Source organism: Myxocyprinus asiaticus, chromosome 17, assembly GCF_019703515.2.
Source record: "Myxocyprinus asiaticus isolate MX2 ecotype Aquarium Trade chromosome 17, UBuf_Myxa_2, whole genome shotgun sequence".
Taxonomy (NCBI): Eukaryota; Metazoa; Chordata; class Actinopteri; order Cypriniformes; family Catostomidae; genus Myxocyprinus; species Myxocyprinus asiaticus.
The window spans coordinates 18,311,822-18,333,490 of record NC_059360.1 but is presented as its reverse complement, the minus strand read 5'-3'; the positions used below and the strand labels follow the sequence as shown (position 1 = coordinate 18,333,490).

Below are 21,669 nucleotides of genomic sequence, written 5' to 3'. Positions count from 1 at the left end.
ATATACTATTTTTGCGAGAACATTTTCTGTGCATATAAGTTTTAACCAACGAGAAAACTGAGGTGATTAAATATGGACATGTTTAGGTTGTTAGAACAGTTTTTCATGTATTAAAATACGGCTGACAAATTTTTTGTGATACCATACTAACACTATACATCACAAAATACACACATAGTGGCATTTGAGGAAATGGACTATCCAAAGCCCATTTAAAATACTTTAAAAAAAATAAATAAAAATAAACTTTTTAAAAAGGGGAGAAAAGGAGACAGTACTTACGGTTGCATCTTTTCTGAACAAATCGTAGCTTGCATGCCGTCCTGTATGTTGAAAGACGAATCACATCAAAGTTTTGTGCCCCTGGTGAAAATGGCATGCATCACTTATTTTTGTCACTTTCAAGTTGCCAAGGCCCTTAAAGGGGTGTAATTGGTGAACTACGACATGTACAAAAATATTCAACACCCTTTATGAACCTTTAAACCAGCTACAATACATAATGTTTGTCCTTCCTAGATGAAATCATGTGTTTTTTTACATGGAAAAGTTTTTGGGTTTGCTCAAAATCAGTTTTGTTCATTCAGAGACACTTGTCTCTGCCAGTGTATTGGCCTGTGGCAGTGTGTAGGGTGAAAAGGATTCGACAAGGCCTCTGTTTATGTGTGTGTGCCGTAAGTGTGTGTGTGTGTGTGTGCAATGCATTGTGCAGTAAATGTTCAGGGCTGTTGTTAAATCTAAAAGCAACTCACTCATCTCCATGAAGAGCTGTCTTTTCTCCACCATGGACTTGCTGCTTTTACTTCCTTCCTCAATCATTCTATACAACACAAAAGATCCATTTAATACCACAGCTTAACCAAGGCCTGTAAACGCCTCGTTATGTAGCTGCAACTCACACTAACAACAAAACTCATAAGCAAGCATTTTAATATATGTCATCAAATATTTTAAAATATTTTAAAATTCAAAAACAACCAGTGGCAATGCAGCTACTCAAGTGTTTTAAATAATAAGACGTTTAATTTTATGATTTAGTTAAGCAATAAGGTACGAGAGGCCATGCTCTATTGTGAATATAGTCACGACTGAAGGGCGTTGTTATGCACGACACGAAGCGAACAATATTTTCACAATACAGCACAGCCTCTCGTACCTTATAGCTTCAGTAAATCATATGGCAGCCACGAGTGCCTTATTGCTTTAATAAAACGGTTACCACATAATAAAAATATTATGGCCATGAATTTTAATTAAAATGTAATTTTTTGAAATAAAATCATTAAATGCCATCTTTCCATTATAAGATATAGTCCCTGAGAGTAAACCGTGCATAGAACATTGCTATGGGTTCTGCGCAGTGATACAAATTAGAGGTTTTACCAATTTATCGGTGCCGATAGTTGCTTTTTGGAATTAATAGTTGCATATAGTTTTTTGGTTTTTTATTCCTCCGTGTTCCTCCTCCAGAGGATTCTACAGTTCTAAAGTCTTCCATCATTGACAATATTCATCCATATTTTTATCCTCACTCCATTGGAAATTTTGTTATTTTGATTAAATAAATCAAGTGTTCTGAATTGGAGAGGGTATGCAGAGAAAAATGCGACTATATGGAAATGTACCCCGTCAGCACATAAATTGTGTCTCCAACTTCATATCTTGTGAATAATAATAATAATAAAAACAGATCTGGCTTATAAAGAGATTTATTTGGTAAATACTTTAATATGCAGCATTGTAATAGAGCCAAATTTCTTTAATTTCAAAATAAGAGTCCTGCACTATAGAGCATTGTCTTGAAGCCAAGTTTCCTCAATATCAAAATAAGAGTCCCAAAGTAAGTATGTGATTTTCAGGCTTGCTTATAGTTAAAAGTCCCATGTTATGCACAAAATCTTTATCTTGTCTGGTAATTATTGGGATTTTGGTTGCACAATAAACTGCATCTGAGATTTTATTCATTTTGGACTCTTGTGGCCTCCATGTCTGTGCCCGTCATTGTAAGAAAAAACTAAGAATTTTTTTTTTTTTACATTTTATACATCGGCTGATTAATCGGTTCTTGGACTTTTTAGCGAAGGGTCAATTGAGACACACCAAGTTTAATAATATGGAAGCATAAAAAGCAAGATTTTCAGTAAACAGTGACTTTTCTACGGAAGCCCTTAACCGCACTGTGAAAACAAAAATTCACTAGGTGAAATTTTTTTTATTTTAGGTGTCTTAAGCCCTATTTGGTTGGGATTAGTTTTATATGGGGACGTGGGGTAATGTAATAATCACCAGAGCTTCAAAGTAATTTCAATCCCGTGCGAATCGGTCATGTCATTAATTTTTCCGGACTTTTTCCGGACTGCACGTTCCCGCACCGGTAAAAATTACAGCGTGTTTTACCTACCATAAAACACCTGGTAAACACAACCCTTGGTATTAAATCCAGTGCGAATTGATATGTTAGTAAAAAGCCTGTAAATCTGCACTTTTCAGCCCTTGAGCCCTTTAAATATCACTGTTTCTTAAGTTCTCTGAGTGTCTGAAGTGGATGTTGGTCAAGAGAAGATGCCAGAAAATGTAAGGTAATGCTCGCTGTTGCGTTTGGACTGATGCATTTTTTCTCAAGCTTTTTATGCTGTTGAGTGTTTATATACCCATGTAAAAGAGAAACAAGCCGATTATGATTTGAGCAGATTGAGTGCAGGAAATTGTGTTGAGCCCTGCGTTTCGGAACATAAAATTTCATAATAAGAAGGGATTCTCCATATTTTTAATTCAAGAGTGTAATACAAGATTACAAGATAATTAATGTCACCAGTTCTGTTGTAAAGCCAGATATTCCAGTCAATTTCTTCTAATAATCACAGATACAGTATATGCTCATGTTTAGTATTTCCTGCATAATTAATCAGCACAGTATACATTTTCTAATAGGTCAGTTGCGCATGACAGCAGTGTGTAAATGCTGTAGACACACCCATGCCTGCAATTTTTACAGATATTGCTTACCCCGTGCGAATTGATAGTAAACATTACAGACATCCGCAGTAATAATTACCTTACGGCAGGGCTATTTAACTTCACAGCCAAGTGGGCCAGATGGAAAAAAACCTCTGGGGCATGCGGCCAAGCCAGTATATTTTGTTAATGAAAAGCTTCTATCACATACTGTGTTATAGGAGGCCTATAATATTTGTTCACTACATAAATAAAACATCAAGAAAAAAAATTCCAGCAGAAAATTCTGAAGAAAAAAAAAATCAACTAAAAAGTGCTTTAAAATGAAGTAAATCAGATTTATACAAAAAAAAATTTTTTTTTTTTTTGTCAAATGTTTTCTAAAAAAATAATTCTCACTCTAAATGTCATTTTTTTTCCAGTCTAAAAATGTTTTTCTCTCAAAAAGATTTTTCTCTAAAAATTATTATTTATTTTATTTTTATTTTTTTGTCTCGGCAGCACTAATTTTTACTTGAGTGGCCCTGAGAAATTTTTAATGGGAGAAAAATGGCATTGTTCTTTCCCTGCTGCAACACACTTTTGGGTTGTGACCCACCAGTAGGCGGATCTATAAGGTACTGTATTTTCAAATTGTCAATAAATCTACTCTTCAGCACTTCAAGTTTATATTTGATTTGCTTTGCAAACTCTATGCAGGCATACACATCACCTGTATTTCATGATTTCATCCTTGTTGAGCTTTGACTGTAATAAAGTTCCAATGTAAAAAGTCTAAACGACTTTACATTTGGTAAACGTTCCGTCAATGTATGACTTTTTTTATTTGTCCAGAAATTATAACATTATAACAAGATCAACATTATCAGGTGTACACACATCACAACACATTTCAATATTTAAGAGACACAAAGATCTCAATTCTTCTGCTCGTTACACAGACCAAGGGACAACCAGACAGCTGGACGTTGTTTGAACATGGAAGTGTACATAATTTCCTCAAGCAACTCTGCATCTTCCTTTAACCTGACACTGTGCTGTGGTACTGTTGAAGCTGACGAGTCGCTGAGTTCACTGATTTGGGCAACGCTAACACGAGTCATCCCTTTAAACCCACCACTGAAAACAGAGCGAGAGGTGTCGCAATGGTCAAAGACGTCTATTTAGCACATGTTTACATTTGCCAACAAATTTAAAAAAGCACAATATCAATAGCAGCATCAATATTCCTGGTGGTTAATGTCATCAATCAGAAATAACTTGTCACACTTGACAATGAATGGTATTTGGAATATATGGAACCTGAGGTATATTCTTTTAACTGTGGGATTTCATGTATTAGTAGGCTCTCAAACATTATACTGTATATGTTTCTTTCCTTGATTAAGATTTGCAAAACATTCTTGTTAGAGTTTTATACAACTATAAATCAACAGATCAAGTACAAAAGTTGTCATCTGTCACCTTGTAAGCATAAGAGTTCATGCTTAATGATAGTGGCACCTGGTGGCCGAGGCTGGTACTGGACGCTAATTGTTAGCTAGCAAGGAAAAAAAAATATTTCTCGTGAGTTGCCTCTTGAGAAAAAAAAAAAAAACATTAAAAGAGAAAAACAATTTCTATCTATTCTAATATTCTAAATATTTTGAGAGAAACACATTTTAGACAAAACAAAATTTGACAAAAAAAATATTTTGAAAAAGAGAAACACATTTTAGACAAAACAAAAAATTTGTGAGAAAGAAAACTGTATTTGTAGGACATAGGCTTTAGGAAGGCACTAAGACACCTAAAAAAAAGTTCACCTAGTGAATTTTTTTTTTTTTTTTTTTTTTTCACAGTGCGGTTCAGGGCTTCCGTACTTTTCGGTCTTTTCCTAACAAAGCTAACACATGGCATCAGAAGACTTGGAATATAGCGTATGTGTTATATAGACTACTTTTATGATACGTGTATGGAGATTTCTGGTCCGTTTTGGAGCATCATGACAGACCATAGTCACTGTCTGATCTCGTTGTATGAAAAAAAAAAAAAACTAGGACATTCAAAAAATATTTCCTTTCGAGTTCTACATAAAAAAGAAAGTCATAATGGGTTTGGAACAACATCTTGATGACCATTTTCATTTTGGGGTGAACTATTCCTCTACTCCTATCTATCACACTATGTTCCTCATTCAGTGTTGAAACAGTGTTCTTCATCCCTTTGATCAATGGGCATTGAGCACTCCCTTACAGTACATGACTCATCTACATGACTGAAACTCACAGTATATATATCTTCATTCCGAAGGAAACTCTCGAACACTCTACTACTCACCTGTCAGGTTGGCTGGAACTCAGATATGGTGATGCAAAACCAGGAAGCTCCTGCAAAGACATTCAGATGTTGACATCTGGGGTAATACCCCCTCCCCCAACTCAAAGACATACAAAAATAAACTAATTATGCTTTTCTGAATCACAAAATCCCATTTCAGTTCCCTTGCTGCACACAAGCGCTGATTATGACAGTAGTGTCTTCAAAGGCAGCATCCTGCGAGTCAATGGTACAAGTGCTACTAAGGGACCACTTAATAGTGACAGGCAGAGAATACATAAAGGCAACGAGTGAAGCATTCTGAACAGAATGACTGTGTAAATACAGGTTAATACTGGATATTATGCCATTTGAATTATTGTTATTGTTACATCATCAACATAAAGCATTACATCAGCCATCAACTCACATTTATTCTCTGTATCCATCATTCAGCTGAGCCAATGAATCCACTCCAGTGTTGAGCTAGCGGACCAGTCGAAAGCATTATGTCATTCCTGCTGACGTTATAACTTCTGGCTTCAAATCATTCCTCTCGTTTTGGTAGTCTAATCGCATCTTTCTGTGTTACTGTGGAGTGCTCGATGAATATAGGCCCACTGTAAATGACAGAAGTAACACCGCACCTTTACATTATGATAGCGCGCGCGCTTTGACGTGACTCAAGGTGAGGATTGTCCACTACACATCAAAAATACACCGTACAAACACTTGCATCATTAAAATAATCGGGAATAAAGACATTGCATTTATGTGATAACATATAGGCGCCATATTATCTTAATTTAAGTCCCTATGCATCTTTATATTAAATACATATGATGATATACGGTGTATAAATACAGCTAGATCGATAAGATATATCTAAGGATGTGTTTCGTTGTGAGCCGTTCGCGTATTTGTAGTTGCATCTGAATGTAAAAGCATCATTACCAGGAGGAGGAAATCACGCAAGTCGCGCGACCATCATCAGCATCTGAGAGCGATCAACGTTCTCGCGCTCGATTCCTGGCGTATCATTAGCATCTTCATCACCATACCTCTCTTTTGTTTTGTTATTTTTTAAATATACTGACTGAAAATTACCGATGCGTTAATCCGTCATTTGGTATCAAGCATTTCCCCATCGTCACATTTTTGCCGTGGTCACCGTTCCGTTTGATTCGGTCTCAGGAACTGCAGTCGCCTACTGCGCGAGCGCTTCTCCGAGTATCAGCCAACAGCAGGGGACAGCAGAGCACTCCTGCTTTACCCGTTACAAGCGAGCATCACTTTGTTTTATGCAGTTATTAGTACACAATTAGTTTTTATGTAATGCTCTGTAATATGCATTCACAAAAATATGTTTTATTTTAGGAATTACAAAGGGCCTAAATAGTGTCCTTAAAGGGATATTTCACCCAAAAATGTAAAAAAAAAAAAAATAAATAAAAATAAAAAAATCACCATTTACTCACCCTCATGCCATCCAAAAATGACTTTCTTACTTCTACTGAACACAAAGGAAGTTTTTAGAAGAATATTTCTATTTCTAATATACAAGTGAATGGTGGTCAAAATTTTGAAGCTCCAAAATGCACATAAAGGGAGCATAAAAGTAATCCATACCACTTCAGTGGTTAAATCCCTGTCTTTAGAAGCGATATGATAAGTGTGTGTGAGAAACAGGTCAATATTTAAGTCCCTTTTTACAATCAATCCCCACTTTCAATGTCTTCTTCTTTTGCTTTTGGCAATTTGCATACTTTGTGAATATTGCCACCTACTGGGCAGGAAGGAGAAATTATAGTAAAAAAGGACTTACATATTGATCTGTTTCTCACCCACACCTATCATATTGCTTCTTAAGATATAGATTTAACCAATGGAGTCTTTTGAATTACATTTACACAGCCTTTATGTGCTTTTTGGACCTTCAAAATGTTGGTACCCATTCACTAGCATTGTATGGACCTACAGAGCTGAAATATTCTTCTAAAAATCTTAATTTGTGTTCTGAAGAAAAAAGAAAGTCATACACATCTGGGATGGCATGAGGATGAGTTATGGCTGAAACATACTCTGCGCAAGTACGTGAACGCAGATGTGAGCGCTTGGTCACTGGATTGCCAATGAGGGGTCTGGTTGAACATGCGCTTTTGCGATACCATGGCAGGAACAAATGTCAAGGGGGCGATAGAGTTACCTTTAAACGTCTGTGCCATTAAACTAGATGCGTTATTATTCTGGTAAATTGCTATAAAAATATAGACTAACTTTTTCAGCAATATTCTAGAAGAAGAAGTGGACAGTTCACACTAATCTCGCTATAGCGCCCCTTGTGTCAACGTTGAGAAAGCAATGCGTAGTTGCGTTAAATTATGAACTGCGATCTCACACATTTCAGAACGCAACGACGCGTGAAATCGAGCTTGCATTGCAAGATGTGTCTGCATTCATGTACTTCAGTAGAGTATGTTTCGGCCTTTAAAAGGAATGTTCCAGGTTCTATAGAAGTTAAGCTCAATCCACAGCATTTGTGGCATAATGTTGATTACCACAAAAATTAATTTCGACTCGTACCTCCTTTTCTTTAAAAAAAAGCAAAAATCGAGGTTACAGTGAGGCACTTACAATGGAAGTCAATGGGGCCAGTTTGTGGAGGGTTTAAACACAGAAATGTGAAGCTTATTATTTTATAAAAGCACTTACATTAATTCTTCAGTTAAAACCCATGTATTATTTGAGATGTAAAGTTGTTTATATTGTCATTTTTACAGTCATTTTAGGGTTTTAGAGTTGGTTGACATTACATCATCATGGTAACTAAGTTGTAAAACTGGCTATAACTTTACACAGAAAAGGTTTGTAAGGGATTTTATCACAATTAAATCATGTTAACATGCATATTGTTTATGTCTTGTGGTTATACTTTTAAAACAGTGAGTATTTTAACATTTACGGATTGGCCCCCATTCACTTCCATTGTAAGTGCCTCACTGGAACCTCAATTTTTGCTATTTTTAAAGAAAAGGAGGAACGAGGCGAAATTTATTTTCGTGGTAATCAACATTATGCCACAAATGCTTTCGGTTGAATTTTATTCAACCCTGAATATTCCTATAATGATGACAGAATTTTCATTTTTGGGTGAACTATCCCTTTAAGCAAAAGCCAGTCAGAATCCAAGTCTTGATTGAACCCAGGAATAAGGACTAAAATAAACACACTAATTTATAAATAAAATAGGTTTTGTGAATTCTGTCCTCATTAGTAAAATTCCCAGTATCATCATATTTTTTTCAATTTGTTTGGGGAACTCAAATAAACCACAAATTTTTTTCTTGTAGTAACAATCATAATAATAATTTTATATGGGATGTAATATACCATAATTGGATATAAATAGATCAAATTATATGTATTGTATAAAAAAAAAATCTCATTACTACATTTTTTTTCCTGCATTTTTATTCATATTGTTTCTTGATAAAATACACTTTGCTTACAAGTGCTGATTACAAATACTATATTACATTCGCCTTTATTTTACATAAAACATTTTACTTCTCAAAACATAAAATAACACTCATTGTGGAAACCACTCTTAAAAACATTGTTCCAGGAATACCAACACCTCCTACACTATGAGTCATACAATTTCAAGGTTGTGCAGAGGACAATATTGAATCATTAAAAATCTAAGTATTTTGTAAAATGTTACAAGATTGTGGATAGAGTTGTGGTAAGTCATGCACAGTAAACGAAGGCAGTAAATAACAAATGACAGTTAAACACTGCTTGTTTACAGCACTAATTAAAATATTTCCAAGAATTGGGAGTTAATTTAAACAACAATTTTCTAAATCAGTTCTAAGGCCTGGTATAATGTATAACAGAGGTATCACAGTAATATTCTCTTGAGTCTCTTGTATGTATGATTAAATGCTGCATATATATATGTAAATGAAAGCGACAGTTTAGAGTAACCCACTGACAAAATAAGTAAATGAAAGCCACCTGAAAAAGAAAGAAAAAAAAAAAAAACACCCTCACACCCAAAGACATTCAACACAACACAACTACCAAGCTATAGTTTAATAACCTGGTATACAGTTTTTTGTAAGAAGCTAATCTTTCAGTAATCATTTAAATGAACTGTAAATGACACAAATATATTTTTTTGTCCATTTCAAATCCACTGCAAGGGCACGTAAATGCATTGCAGGCAAGACTAGCTACAAAAATGTAAAGATCAAAATACTCAAAGGAGCAGACTGTAATAAGGGCCCTGGTACAAAAAGGTGTAAAACGTTTAGGTACACCTTTGGCAAAGGTAAAACAAAATGGGACAGCCAATATAAAGATATAGTAAATACCCTGTATCTTAAATGGTTTGTAAAATGATTTCTTATATTAAAATATATTACTTAAAATATATTACTTTGCTTAACTAGACATTAAAAACAATATCTGATTATCTAGTCCCCATAAATTGACTTTGGTATATTACCAAGCAAATCTTATCTAAAATAAAAATATTTTTTTTTTTTTAAATGTATTTATTTATTTTATTTTATTTATTTATTGCCTAGAAGGCAGACAATAATAAAAAAAGACTGATTCAAAGATGCAACAAGTTTGTTATGTAGATTGATTCATATCAAAATTGACCTGTTTAGCTGAATTGTTTTAGGACAGAAATTGAGCCACAACATTTTATGTTGAAACATTATTAAAATTATGATTTGTGTTTGAAAGTTTTTCACATATAAAAACCCTTTATCAGGCAATCGGATATGTTCATAAGCAAGATACAGGAAAGCTTTGCAGAAATCGATTTTTCAGTACTTAAAAAATAAAATTTAAAAAAAGCAAATATTTACAATATAAAATAAAACAAAGCAAAAAAATCTTCATATTCTCTTTTCTGAGTGTTTTACTTCATTGCTCAAATAGTTTTTTTTTCTGTTTTATTATTATTATTATTATTATTATTATTATATTAGATTATAGGGAATATCTACTATTCCATTTATAGGCAATGTCATTTGGAGTGGCGTAACCAATACAAATGATAGGCTAATGAAATGTTTAAGACCTGGTTTAGCTCCTGAGAGGGTACAATATATTATTTGATTAAGTGCTACAACTGTCATTATCCTTAAGAGTCATTTTTAGAGCCATTTGTTACGTATAGATCATTTGCAATGTTTATTCAAGTGCTTTGTAGTTTTCTGAACATACAAAAGTGCAACCCTAATAAACCTTATTTAAGATTTGTTTTATGAATCAAATGTGAAGGGAACTTAATGCTCTTAATTTTATAAATATTGTAAATATACAAATTATAGCCACCATCAATCATCAATATAAACCTGTTATTACATTCTTCTCTCTTCACAAAAACTCCAAGAATGTAAGAGAAGTGCTAGCCTGTTGACAAATTGAACAAAACTCCCTTCTATCTTATATAAAAACTTTTAACAGTACCATTTAAGCTGAGAAACAAGGCAGGTTAATATATTAGGTTTACATATTCACAGTAATTCTGCAAAGTAACTGGTATTTCAGTTGTGTGGTTCTTTGCTTGAGTCACACTGGCTTAAACTAGCCAACAAACAGCTTTGCAGTACAGGCAAAGCATATTTGATGTTACCTGTTACTAATCCAGCAAGCTAGTGTGCACTGTGTTAAAGTACTCTTTAAAAACTGAGGGGCATAATAATGATTTTTACATCTACAAAAATAGTAGTACATTGATTTCCATTTCTAAAATTGTTACAAAAATATAAAAAAAATACAATAAAAAAAAAAACATTAAATATTGCCACTATCGAATAAGAATTTTGAGTCTAAAACAAGGTGCTCACTGAGAGGAAGTATTACTCGACATTGCACATATACATACCTCATCTTCTATCGTGATAAATGTGTATGTGCTGTAAAGAAAAACTGTAACAGCAAAATAGCATGCCTCTCAAATGGCAACAAGTGGTTACCAATGCAAGAGCGTCACTGCTGTTCTGACATCAACATTTGGGTTAACCCTCACTGCAGTGATGTAATTTAAAGGTGAAGTGTGTAATTTCTGAACCACTTGCATCACTAAACAGAATTACAAAAATAACTAGATAGGTAAATTTTCTGAAAAAAGACATTGGTGCTTGCCGTGGAAAACTCGCCACCACAAAGTCCCACCAAGGGCCTCAGTACACTGCCCTAAGTCAAAAGAGCCCACATGTCTCACATGTCTCTATAAGGTTCTGTTGGTGAAATATGGTTAGGGCCCCCAGGGGCCTACAAGGGCATCATGGGGCCCACAAACAGCATCAGTACATTGCCTCAAGTCAAAAGTGCTCACTCTGGTGGCAATATATTGCTGGGGCTCCCAGGGGTCCTCAAGGGCTACAAGAGGTCCACAAAGGTCCTCAATCCACAAAAGGCCTCAGTACACTACCCCAAGTCAAAAGAGTCCCCATGTCTCTATGGTGTTCTGGTGCTGAGATATGGCTGGGGCCTCTATACCAAGGGCCTCAGTAAACTGTGACAAGTCAAACAAGCCATCCCCCATGTTTCTACAATGTTCTGGAGCAGAGATATGGAAGGGTCATGTTGCTTTTCGGTTGCAAGGGTGCTCATGGCATGGCTAGGCAGTTGATAGGGTGTTACTGAATGACTGCTTGCTGAGCAAAATAAGCCCATGGCCAAGTCTCTATAGTATTCTTATTCAGAGAAATGATCACTCTGTTTACTTTTCAATGCTAAGTCTACGGAATTGTTTTTAATGACATGACAAGTTAGATACCAAATTTTGTACAGAAGAAGAAGAAGAATTGGGTTAGGGATTATTCAAGCCCCAAACAAATGGCAATTGGTTGAGCCACCGCTGCTATGTTAGATTGGTCAGGATGCTAAAAAGTGCAACACAGCCATAGTGCTTACACCTTTCAGAGGAATCAACCTACAAATGGCTTACTTTATGGTTCTCTCTGCATATCAAGCTGGGATAGAAGAAAGTATTTTAACATAGAAAAAATTACACACTTCACCTTTAATTCTCAATGTTATAGTTAATCCCCTGCAATAATGACCATTACCGTACCACCAAACAGGAGACACATAGTTTGGATGGACCAATGCAATCATCGTGACAAAAGGCGCCACAACCTTTGCACATAATCATGGCCTTTAGCCGACAATAGCACTTTGACTGGACATCCTCCATTCCTGAAGTTTCTATGAAGGCTTGCTTGGGTGAGGTCTCATCCTGATTACTCTGATCCAGTAGGTGACCGGCAGGTATAGCGGTAACAGTGACAGAAAAGGACATCATACCTCCACCAGCCACATCACTGTCACCACTGCAGGACACTGTAGGAGAGGTTAGAGTGTCAGCTATGCTGTGGTTCAATACTTGAGGGACAGACATGCTGATGGTGCCACCATACTGAGGGCCTATTACAAGTTCTTGTCCATTATGTGATTTCTGAGACAGGTACATGTGTTGGCGGCAGTCGTTTAACTGATATGGCTCTGTGTTACCCTGTATACAGACATCAAGCTGCGTTCTTGAGCATGTTTCTTTGGTTCTAGTGTTGACTTTTTCTTTGTTGGATAAACAGCTCAGAGATGGAGATTCAGACTTTATATCAGAACAGGGCTGTGGTGCCAAAACCTCTGGTTTCTGTTCCACTTTGACCCTTGGTGAATTCAGGTTTTCTTGAGAGGAGGTATGAGTCCCTCCAACAGATTCTGCCCTTTCTTTCACATGCTCCTCTACTTCCATTTTCTCTTTCTTTAAAGGCTTCAATTTGGAGACGGTTGTGCTTTTATTACTAGACAGATGTGGCCATTTGCTGCTCTCAGATCCTCTACCATATGTGGAGACATTGAGGAGGTAGTGTCCTGTCATAGCTGGCTTGGACGTCCTCTTCCGCCCAAAAATGCCAAGATGGATACTTTGGTCCTGGATGCCGTCAAGGAGCCCTAGTTGATAGGATTGAAATTGGGAGGGTTGATTGCTTAAGCTGGTGTGTTTCGGCTCACATTTGGGCCTCAGCGGGTGGAGGATTGGGTCCTGAGTGCTTTTGACTAGCTTGTCTCCACTTACCACAGATCTGACTTGCATTATAGATGGACCAGCAGAAATTTGGCACCCAAATCTGCTGATATCTTTTTTGTTTGTAGGGTCCTCTTGTTTTAACCCAACAGTGGTGGTACCAAGGTTACCTTTATCTTGGTCAGAAATGGCCAAAGATTGAAACTCCATCTTGGCTAGTGGCTTTGGAAGGATCTTTTCAAGGGGAACATCTTTGCCCTGAAGAAGCTGGGTGACCAGAGGATTATTTGTTGGGATTGAAGAGCTAGGCTTAGTCACTGACGCTCCTGACAAAGGTGTCTGCTGTGGTCTCTGGTTTTGAGCAACTGCATTTGAGACTGTCAGTTTTCCTTCCTGACTTATAGGTGTTAGCACCCCACCACCACTATGTTGATCCTTCACCATAGGGTTCAACATACTCTGAGTGGTTTGAGACCCCATCAAAGAGCTATTGTCTTTTAAAAGAACCTGGTTTGCACTGAAGCCTTGGGCAAAACCAGTTTCTATGTGTCCAGTAAAGCCTGAGGAAGGAGAAGTTTGTGAAAGACCCCCTGTGCCCTCAGGAGACCCAGAGCTCAGCTTTATGGGTGACACAGATTGACTTCTGCTGCTTGTTGGTGAAAACTCCTCAGAAAAAGACCGAGCTGGAGAGGGTGTGGAGGTTCTTCCAACTGAACCGGCTCCCCTTGAGGAAGATGACCCAGCTGCTGCCGCTGCGGCACGCTGTGCCCGCGCTAACTGGGCTTTTGCCTTGATGTCGGCTAGAGTGCGAGCACCGGTACGACCGGGACGAACGCTAGGTGGTGTCAAGGGCACGGGAGTCCTTGGGGATACTGGCTCAATAACAGCAGGGGCAGAGAGAATTCGTGAAACTGGGATCTGGAAAAATTTAGAGAGTTTAAGTGTTTCTATAAGAGGCAAAATTCCACTGTAGTTAGCATTTAATCTCATCAAATTAATAGACTGGACAATTTATACAATAATAGCAATACTGCAGTCAAAACTAGACTTTTACATTTTCTTAAGAAAATATGAGTGGTGCTTGCCCGTACAAAACTTGCAACCAGGATACTAGGGTGTTGTGTGTGGCTGCCAGGGCATTGCTAGGGTGTTTTGAACGGTTTTTAGTTTAGTGGTTTTTGATTGGTAGTTGCTGGCCAAAGTCAAAAGAACCCCAAGTCTCTACGATATTCTGGTCCCTAGATATGGCTTGAGTCCTTCCTTCAATGTAAGTCTATGTTTTTTTTGTTTTTTTTCATATACGCAAGCTTTAGCATTCACCAGACCAAACTCTTGGATGGTAAGTCCAATTGTTTAGAAAAGTAATAGCACACCTCTCCTCATCAAGCCACATCATTTAAGGTATCTTTCATGTCCGTAGGACAGTGATGTGGGACAGCAAAGTTTAATACTTGGGCCTTGTTCACCCCTAGTATTAAGATGCAGTTTGTGTGATCCATTTGAAGGGGTCGACGCTAAAGATAGGTGTTAACAGTAACACAATCTAATCATGGAGTAACACACTGTCACTTGACTCTCTAAGCACCCTCCCCTTGAAATCAGAACACAAGTGGTCAAAAGAGATACATTAAGACACATATTATGACCAGGTGCAAACGGTGATGTGCCCAGCCTGTACACTTGTAATCGAATCACCCAAAAGGCATCTTAATACCAGGTGTAAACAGGCTCTTAAGGTTATGGGTTTAGCACAAGCAAGTATGAGCAAGCACCTCTAAAATGAGAAATAAACATAAAACATACTTTGAGAGGAGGTACTCTCTGTTCTACTGTTTCTTTAGCTGTAACTGGGGATGACATGTCTGGTGGAGTGACACGGGGCTTCTTCTCTGTTATGAGCTCAGTTTCCTGTTCACTGGAGACCTTCCTTTTCAGATGCTCAGATGTAACAGCAAGCATTGGAGATTCTGCCTGATTCCTCTCTGTTAATGTCTGTTCAACCTCAGCCACAGGGATTTCAATTTTAGTTGCCTGTGTCTCCTTTATTGTCAAACAAGTGACCACTGCTTCCGAAGGTGGTGTTGGGTTCTTACACTTGATCTCCTTTTCTAGTGTTTTTTCACTCTCTGGTTTGGGCCCCACTGCTTTCTGAACAGGCGACTCTGCAATAAATTGTTCTGGTGCTTCATTCCTTGTATCTAAGGACAACTGTGGAAGTTCTGGAGCTGGAAGTTTGATTGGCTCTTCAGGGGAAGGATGTGTTACTGCTGTCTTCACATCTCTGGATCTCAACTCCCTGTGGCTGACCTCTATCACCTGGTGTAACTTCAGTGACTCTTTAACGATCTCTGGCTTGTCTGGTTGCACTGTGCATTTAGCTGGTTCAGGACTGTCAACAGCATCTGTCAATTCTCTGGATTCCTCTATACTTAGGCCAGAACTGGAATGAAAAACAGGTCGAGACAAAAAAATAAATAAAAAAAATGACACGTAAAACACGCACATGATGCATTAAGGCAACAGCCCACTATCTTTTCCATAACTTTTCAAGTGTTAAGGCCTTTTAACAAGTAAGCGATGAAATAGGCCATTCACACCAAAACCAACGCACCTTTCATCTGGTCCACCCTCTGCCTATCACGGATAAGAAAAACTACTTGACAACTTTGCGAAACAACCATGGAATCACAGTACAAAAGACAAGGAAGGGAGTTCTATTACAAGCCGATCGAAAAAAGAAAACGGTTTTCTCTACAAGCTGCAGCAGTGATGACGTGTTTGTTGTTGATTTGCTTAATGAGAAAGAAAACATTTGAGATACTTCACAAACTTTTTCAATTCACATGCTGGACAAGTTGACTCACACTACTGCATAATGCACACACATATTGACTATTAAAACTAGGCATGTAACGATACACAAATTTCACGATACGACATGATGCAAAGCCTCATGATATGATACGATAAAATGTTTTTTTAAAAAAGCAGCGCCCACAAATGTTTCGCTCAAACTCATTCAAGGATTCAACATAAACGTCTTTTAAATCATAAACATTACTGCTGTTATTACCGGCATATAACGTGCGCAAGTGTTGAGCTCATACCCATTTATATTTCAACGTCAAAAGCAGAGAATAATAAGTGTCATGAAATCGCAGGTTTCTTATGTTGTCAGATTTTTTAATAAGCTTGTTTTTGTTACTTGCGAGCATCTTGCTCAGTGTCGTGTTCCGTGCCGTCTGGGAAAGGCTGGATGTTAAATGTAACTTTGCTGCTGCTGTTTCTGCCTCACAAATACACCGATTTGCACGGCGATGTCGGTGTAAATAAAACAACGGGACATGACACCATTGTTTGGCAAATTCGACAAGCTGTAATGCTATAATCTACTTGCCATTTGCCATCGTTCTTCTCACCAATGTACTGTAGCTATGTTCCTCTGTTTTTCCTGTGAGCACTCAGCACCCCCTCACTGCAGAGGAGATTGTTTCGCAGCTCTCAGTGTTGCGCTGCTTGGTTTAAATTACACTATAATGTGTTTATGTATCGTACAACAATAATTTTTTACACCCCTAATTAAAACTAATTTTGTTAATATGTTTCTGCCATGCACATCTACTTGTTGTATTTACATTAGTTTAAAATCACTGCATGATACACAGATACATCATACACAAATCAGCCACAACATTAAAACCACCTGCCTAATATTGTGTAGGTCCCCCTCGTGCTACCAAAACTGCGCCAACCCGCATCTCAGAATAGCATTCTGACATGATATTCTTCTCACCACAATTGTACTTTGTCAGTTCAAACCAGACTGGCCAATCTCTGTTGACCTCTCTCATCAACAAGGCATTTCCATCCACAGAACTGCCGCTCACTGGATGTTTTTTGTTTTTGGCACCATTCGGAGTAAATTCTAGAGACTGTTTTGCGTGAAAATCCCAGGTGATCAGCAGTTACAGAAATACTCAAACCAGCCCATCTGGCACCAAAAATCATGCCACGGTCCAAATCACTGAGATCACATTTTTTTCCCCATTCTGTTGATTGATGTGAACATTACCTGAAGCTCCTGACCCATATCTGCTTGATTTTATGCACTGCACTGCTGCCACACGATTGGTTGATTAGATAATCGCATGGATGATTGTTGGTGCCAGATGGGCTGGTTTGAGTATTTCTGTAACTGCTGATCTCCTGGGATTTTCACGTACAACAGTCTCAAGAATTTACTCTGAATGGTGCCAAAAAAAAAAAAACATCAAGTGAGTGGCAGTTCTGAGAATGGAAACGCTTTGTTGATGAAAGAGGTCAACAGAGAATGGCCAGACTGGTTCGAACTGACAAAGTCTACGGTAACTCAGATAACCACTCTGTACAATTGTGGTGAGAAGAACAGCATCTCAGAATGCTATTCTGAGATCTGGGTTGGCGCTGTTTTGGCAGCATGAGGGGGACCTACACAATATTAGGCAGGTGGTTTTAATGTTGTGGTTGATCAGTGTATTGTGATGAGAACTCACGAAAGATTAGATGGGATGCAAATGAATAAATGCAGTAATATTGTATTCATTATGAAGACAATCCACATAAGATCAGTTTTTTAACAAGTGATGCAAAGCAGAGATGCAGTAATGTAATTTACATGTTAAGAGAACCCATATGAGTAAAGACCACTGCCGGTTCCAGACTTCTTCTGGAGTTACTTAAGCATTTAATGTCAGTGCACCAACTGCACTGATTTGGGTAACCGCAGCGGCTCCTGATATGTGATAAGAATCTAATATTTTATTGGTCGGGACCTTTCATTGGCGGGCAAGGAAAAAAAAAAATCGACACACTCACTGTAAAAAAAAAACCTTGCTTTTTTGCCGCATGAATGTTCTCTCCCGGTGCGAAAGGCTCCATGGGTATCCATTTTTTCTTTTCAAAATTTTAATCGTGGTGAAAATTTACCTTTGGTGAGAAGGGGCCTTTAGCTTCATCTACATATGTGTTTGAAAAACAAAAGAACATTAATGGCCCTACGAACTCTCTGTATGGCCTCTGGAACGTTGAATAGGATGGAATTTTACATTGGCTTTTAATGGAAGTGCTCTCATGTCCTTGGAAGTGACCAATGAGCTCCAGAGAGTAGTACAATGCACTGGTGTAACTGTAGTCTGGTCCAAATTTTTCGGCTTTTTCTGTGTAAATTTATAGCCAGTTTTACAACTTCATTGCCATGACAATGTAATGTCAACAAACCCTAAAATGACTGTAAAAATAATGATTTAAACAACTTCACTGCTCAAATAATACATGAGTTTTAACAGAAGAATTAATGTTAGTGCTTTTATAAAATAATAAGCTTCATATTTCTGCCTTTAAACCCTCCAAAAATTGGCACCCATTCACTTCCATTGTAAGTGCCTTACTGTAACTTCAATTTTTTGTGGTAATCAACATTATGCCACAAATGTTGTCGATTGAGCTTAACTTATATTGAACCCGGAATCTTCCTATAATTTGAAGAGGTCTTAGTTCTAATAGTGTGACAGACCCATAAGTAAGTAGTTGTAAAATCCCTAACCATTATTCATGTTGGTTAATGGGCAGCTTGCTTTACCTAGACCATTTACTTTCTGGTTTGTTCTCATTTCCATAAGGTGAGGTGTCTGGCTTACTGTTCACCATAGTAGCTCTCAAAGAAATGCTCTTTCCAATGCTCCACCTTCTTTTCCTTCTCAATTTCCTGTCGCATTCTCAGTCTCAGCTCAGGGGTGAAGTCACCTGAGATTACAAAGCAGTCATGCATAAGTCACACAGAAATTGTATTTAAATCTACTTATTACAGGTGCAAAAAAAGTTTTACCACTGAAGAAATCTAAAGTAATTTTGTGTAGTTTGGTATAAGAAATGTATAGTTCTTTTGAAAAATGTTTAAAGTGATGTACACTCACATGAGAAGACTGTAGTCATACCATTGGCTAGAAAAAGTTGATTTATTCTACATTGAGCAGGCCACTCAATGATGAGATCACATGACCCACCAAATACGGTATATCTACAATGGCATTGGTAACCAAAAACTTTTGATTTTCCATGATGTTGCATCCACACCAATAGGTGTCAGTATAAAGTCCAACACCACGTTCATATCAGCCAGCGAACCAAACAGAAAATTACTTTTTAACCATGAGGAGGACAACGTACCCTCTGCCAGCCTTTCCTTCCAAGATTGTGCTGCTGAGGTGAAGAACTCATTGTTCAATGCAGAACTGGTCACCTTCAATGCCCCATCCATACTTGCCTGCAACAAAGAGTGAGCAATCGATATCATAATTCAATTCATCAATGATAATTAATTGTTGAATACCCACAAAGTCATATGTGTAACAGAGCAGAGTTCTTCTGTATTTCTTTACCTGCTGATCAACCTCTGGCAGCATTTTCAAAAGTTTCTGCTGACATTCTGTAGGCAACAATGAGAATGTGTGCTTGTTGATTAGTGCTCGCAAGTTGGTGTTGACAAGGATGGAGTCTGGTGTCTCAACATCTATCTCACATTTTGTACGTCTCAGTTGTCCTGCAAATCAAGGGTGCTGGGATCAGTTATGGCATCTCATGCACTGACATAAATGACATCGATCAGTGAATATAAGTACTCACTGGCACTAAGCCGACTGGAGTGCTGAGACACTTTCCGGGCTCCAGCTGTGTGGCACACATCTGCTTTGACAGATGAAGACGAGCTGGAGGTAGAGTTCTGTGGACTGGCAGGGCAGCGCTCTGTCTGTTTCAGTTCCCAGGCTACAGTAGACAGATCTATATTATACTTGTATTGCATGTATATAAATATACAGTAACAGTCAAATGGACACAATTGATTGAATATTTTTCTCATGATCTTAAAGACCTCTGAACTGTAAAGACACACACTTAAATGTGTAAAATTACGTTTGCAGACAAATATGTTGAGGAAGTTGGGGTGGGACATTAGCCGCTTTTCCACTATCGGGCCAGTGCGAGCCAGGGCTATCAACTGGTCAGCCGGGGCCAATAGTCTCGTACCTCGAGCCACGAGACCAAAATCGATCTGCACTCCCACCATTAGGCCAATAGCCCCGCAGCATTGCCCTAAAACCCGCCCTTAATACGAAGCCAGGGTTGCCACTCTTTTCAAAGCACAATTTTCCAGGACATTTCTAAAACACACAAGAGGTCTTGATGTATATTGGGGTTATTGAGCGGTTATTTTTTCTGAATTCATTACACACATTCATTTTGAAGCATGCAGAACATGCAGATTATATTTTTATTTTTTGGGGATTTTCCCCCTTTTTTCTCCCAATTTGGAATGTCCAGTTCCCAATGTGCTTTTAAGTCCTCGTGGTCGCGTAGTAATTCGCCTCAGTCCGGGTGGCGGAGGACGAATCCCAGTTGCCTCCACGTCTGAGACTATCAACCCGCGCATCTTATCACGTGTCTTGTTGAGCGCATGTGGAGGCTTCACGCCATCCACCGCTGCAACTACACTCAACTCACCACGCACCCCACCGAGAATGAACCACATTATAGCGACCTCGAGGAGGTTACCCCATGTGACTCTACCCTCCCTAGCAACCAAGCCAATTTGGTTGCTTAGGGGACCTGGCTGGAGTCACTCAGCATGCCCTGGGATTCGAACTAGCGAACTTCAGGGGTGGTAGCCAGTGTCTTTTACCACTGAGCTACCCAGGCCCCCCTAGATTATATATTTATTTTATTAAATCACAGCCTTTTACAGTTTAATAATTACACTAGATCATACACTAGAATTTTAATTTTATTATTTGTGCATTCAAACATTCTTTTTAGTCCCACATATTTTATAGCTATTGGCTTTTTTATGGCAGGATTCAGTGATTCCGTCCCTTTTTTCCACATCCCAGAAATCTTAGGGCCATACATGTGGTAACCGTTGTATTAGCGGACTTGGATCGTAAATTTTTTTATTGAAAATGAATTAACATCCCGAGGTGTAAAGTCTGCATTACCACACTACCACCTTGGGTTGTGAACTCATTTGAAAAAAAATCAGTCTGACCGTCGACCGTTGTCTATGGTTTACTTTACAGCTGAAATGTTTTTGTAGTTAACACAACAGCAATGTTAGAACTATTTAGTCGGAGCAAAGCAGAGATGACAGCAGATGAGCAGAGAATGTACGTGACAGGGCTTTGTACATGAGTCAACCGTTGACGTTGTACCACAATGTGCAGCTGCCGTCAGTGACAAAACTATACAAATTTGTATATTTGACACCTATCCCGAGTCCCTATCGTTATGTTTTTTACATGTAAAAAAAATATGTTAGCCACAAA

General features: G+C 38.0%; 2 protein-coding genes across 6 annotated transcripts in view; both read right to left on the bottom strand.

The window, feature by feature from the left end:
* LOC127455039 (dystrobrevin beta-like) overlaps window positions 1-6,541 on the bottom strand; it is an 89,283-nt gene extending 82,742 nt beyond the window's left edge. For 2 of the 4 annotated variants that reach the window (XM_051722587.1, XM_051722588.1), the window contains exons 1-5: window positions 6,208-6,540; window positions 5,684-5,873; window positions 5,275-5,324; window positions 753-820; window positions 283-363 (exon numbers count right to left, since the gene is read on the bottom strand). In XM_051722587.1, coding sequence (XP_051578547.1) covers window positions 283-363; window positions 753-819 — 148 coding nt within the window. In that variant the 5' untranslated portion in view covers window position 820; window positions 5,275-5,324; window positions 5,684-5,873; window positions 6,208-6,540. Of the gene's footprint in view, window positions 1-282; window positions 364-752; window positions 821-5,274; window positions 5,325-5,683; window positions 5,874-6,207 lie in introns of all 4 variants that reach the window. The other 2 variants (XM_051722589.1, XM_051722590.1) reach the window with 2 other exon arrangements.
* Window positions 6,542-8,713: 2,172 nt separating this feature from the next.
* The window catches only part of LOC127455030 (putative Polycomb group protein ASXL2), a 29,305-nt gene continuing 16,349 nt past the window's right edge, over window positions 8,714-21,669 (bottom strand). For both annotated transcript variants that reach the window (XM_051722563.1, XM_051722564.1), the window contains 6 exons: window positions 19,976-20,116; window positions 19,732-19,892; window positions 19,520-19,616; window positions 18,991-19,096; window positions 15,119-15,755; window positions 8,714-14,233 (listed from right to left, as the gene is read on the bottom strand). In XM_051722563.1, coding sequence (XP_051578523.1) covers window positions 12,350-14,233; window positions 15,119-15,755; window positions 18,991-19,096; window positions 19,520-19,616; window positions 19,732-19,892; window positions 19,976-20,116 — 3,026 coding nt within the window. In that variant the 3' untranslated portion in view covers window positions 8,714-12,349. The remainder of the gene's footprint in view (window positions 14,234-15,118; window positions 15,756-18,990; window positions 19,097-19,519; window positions 19,617-19,731; window positions 19,893-19,975; window positions 20,117-21,669) is intronic.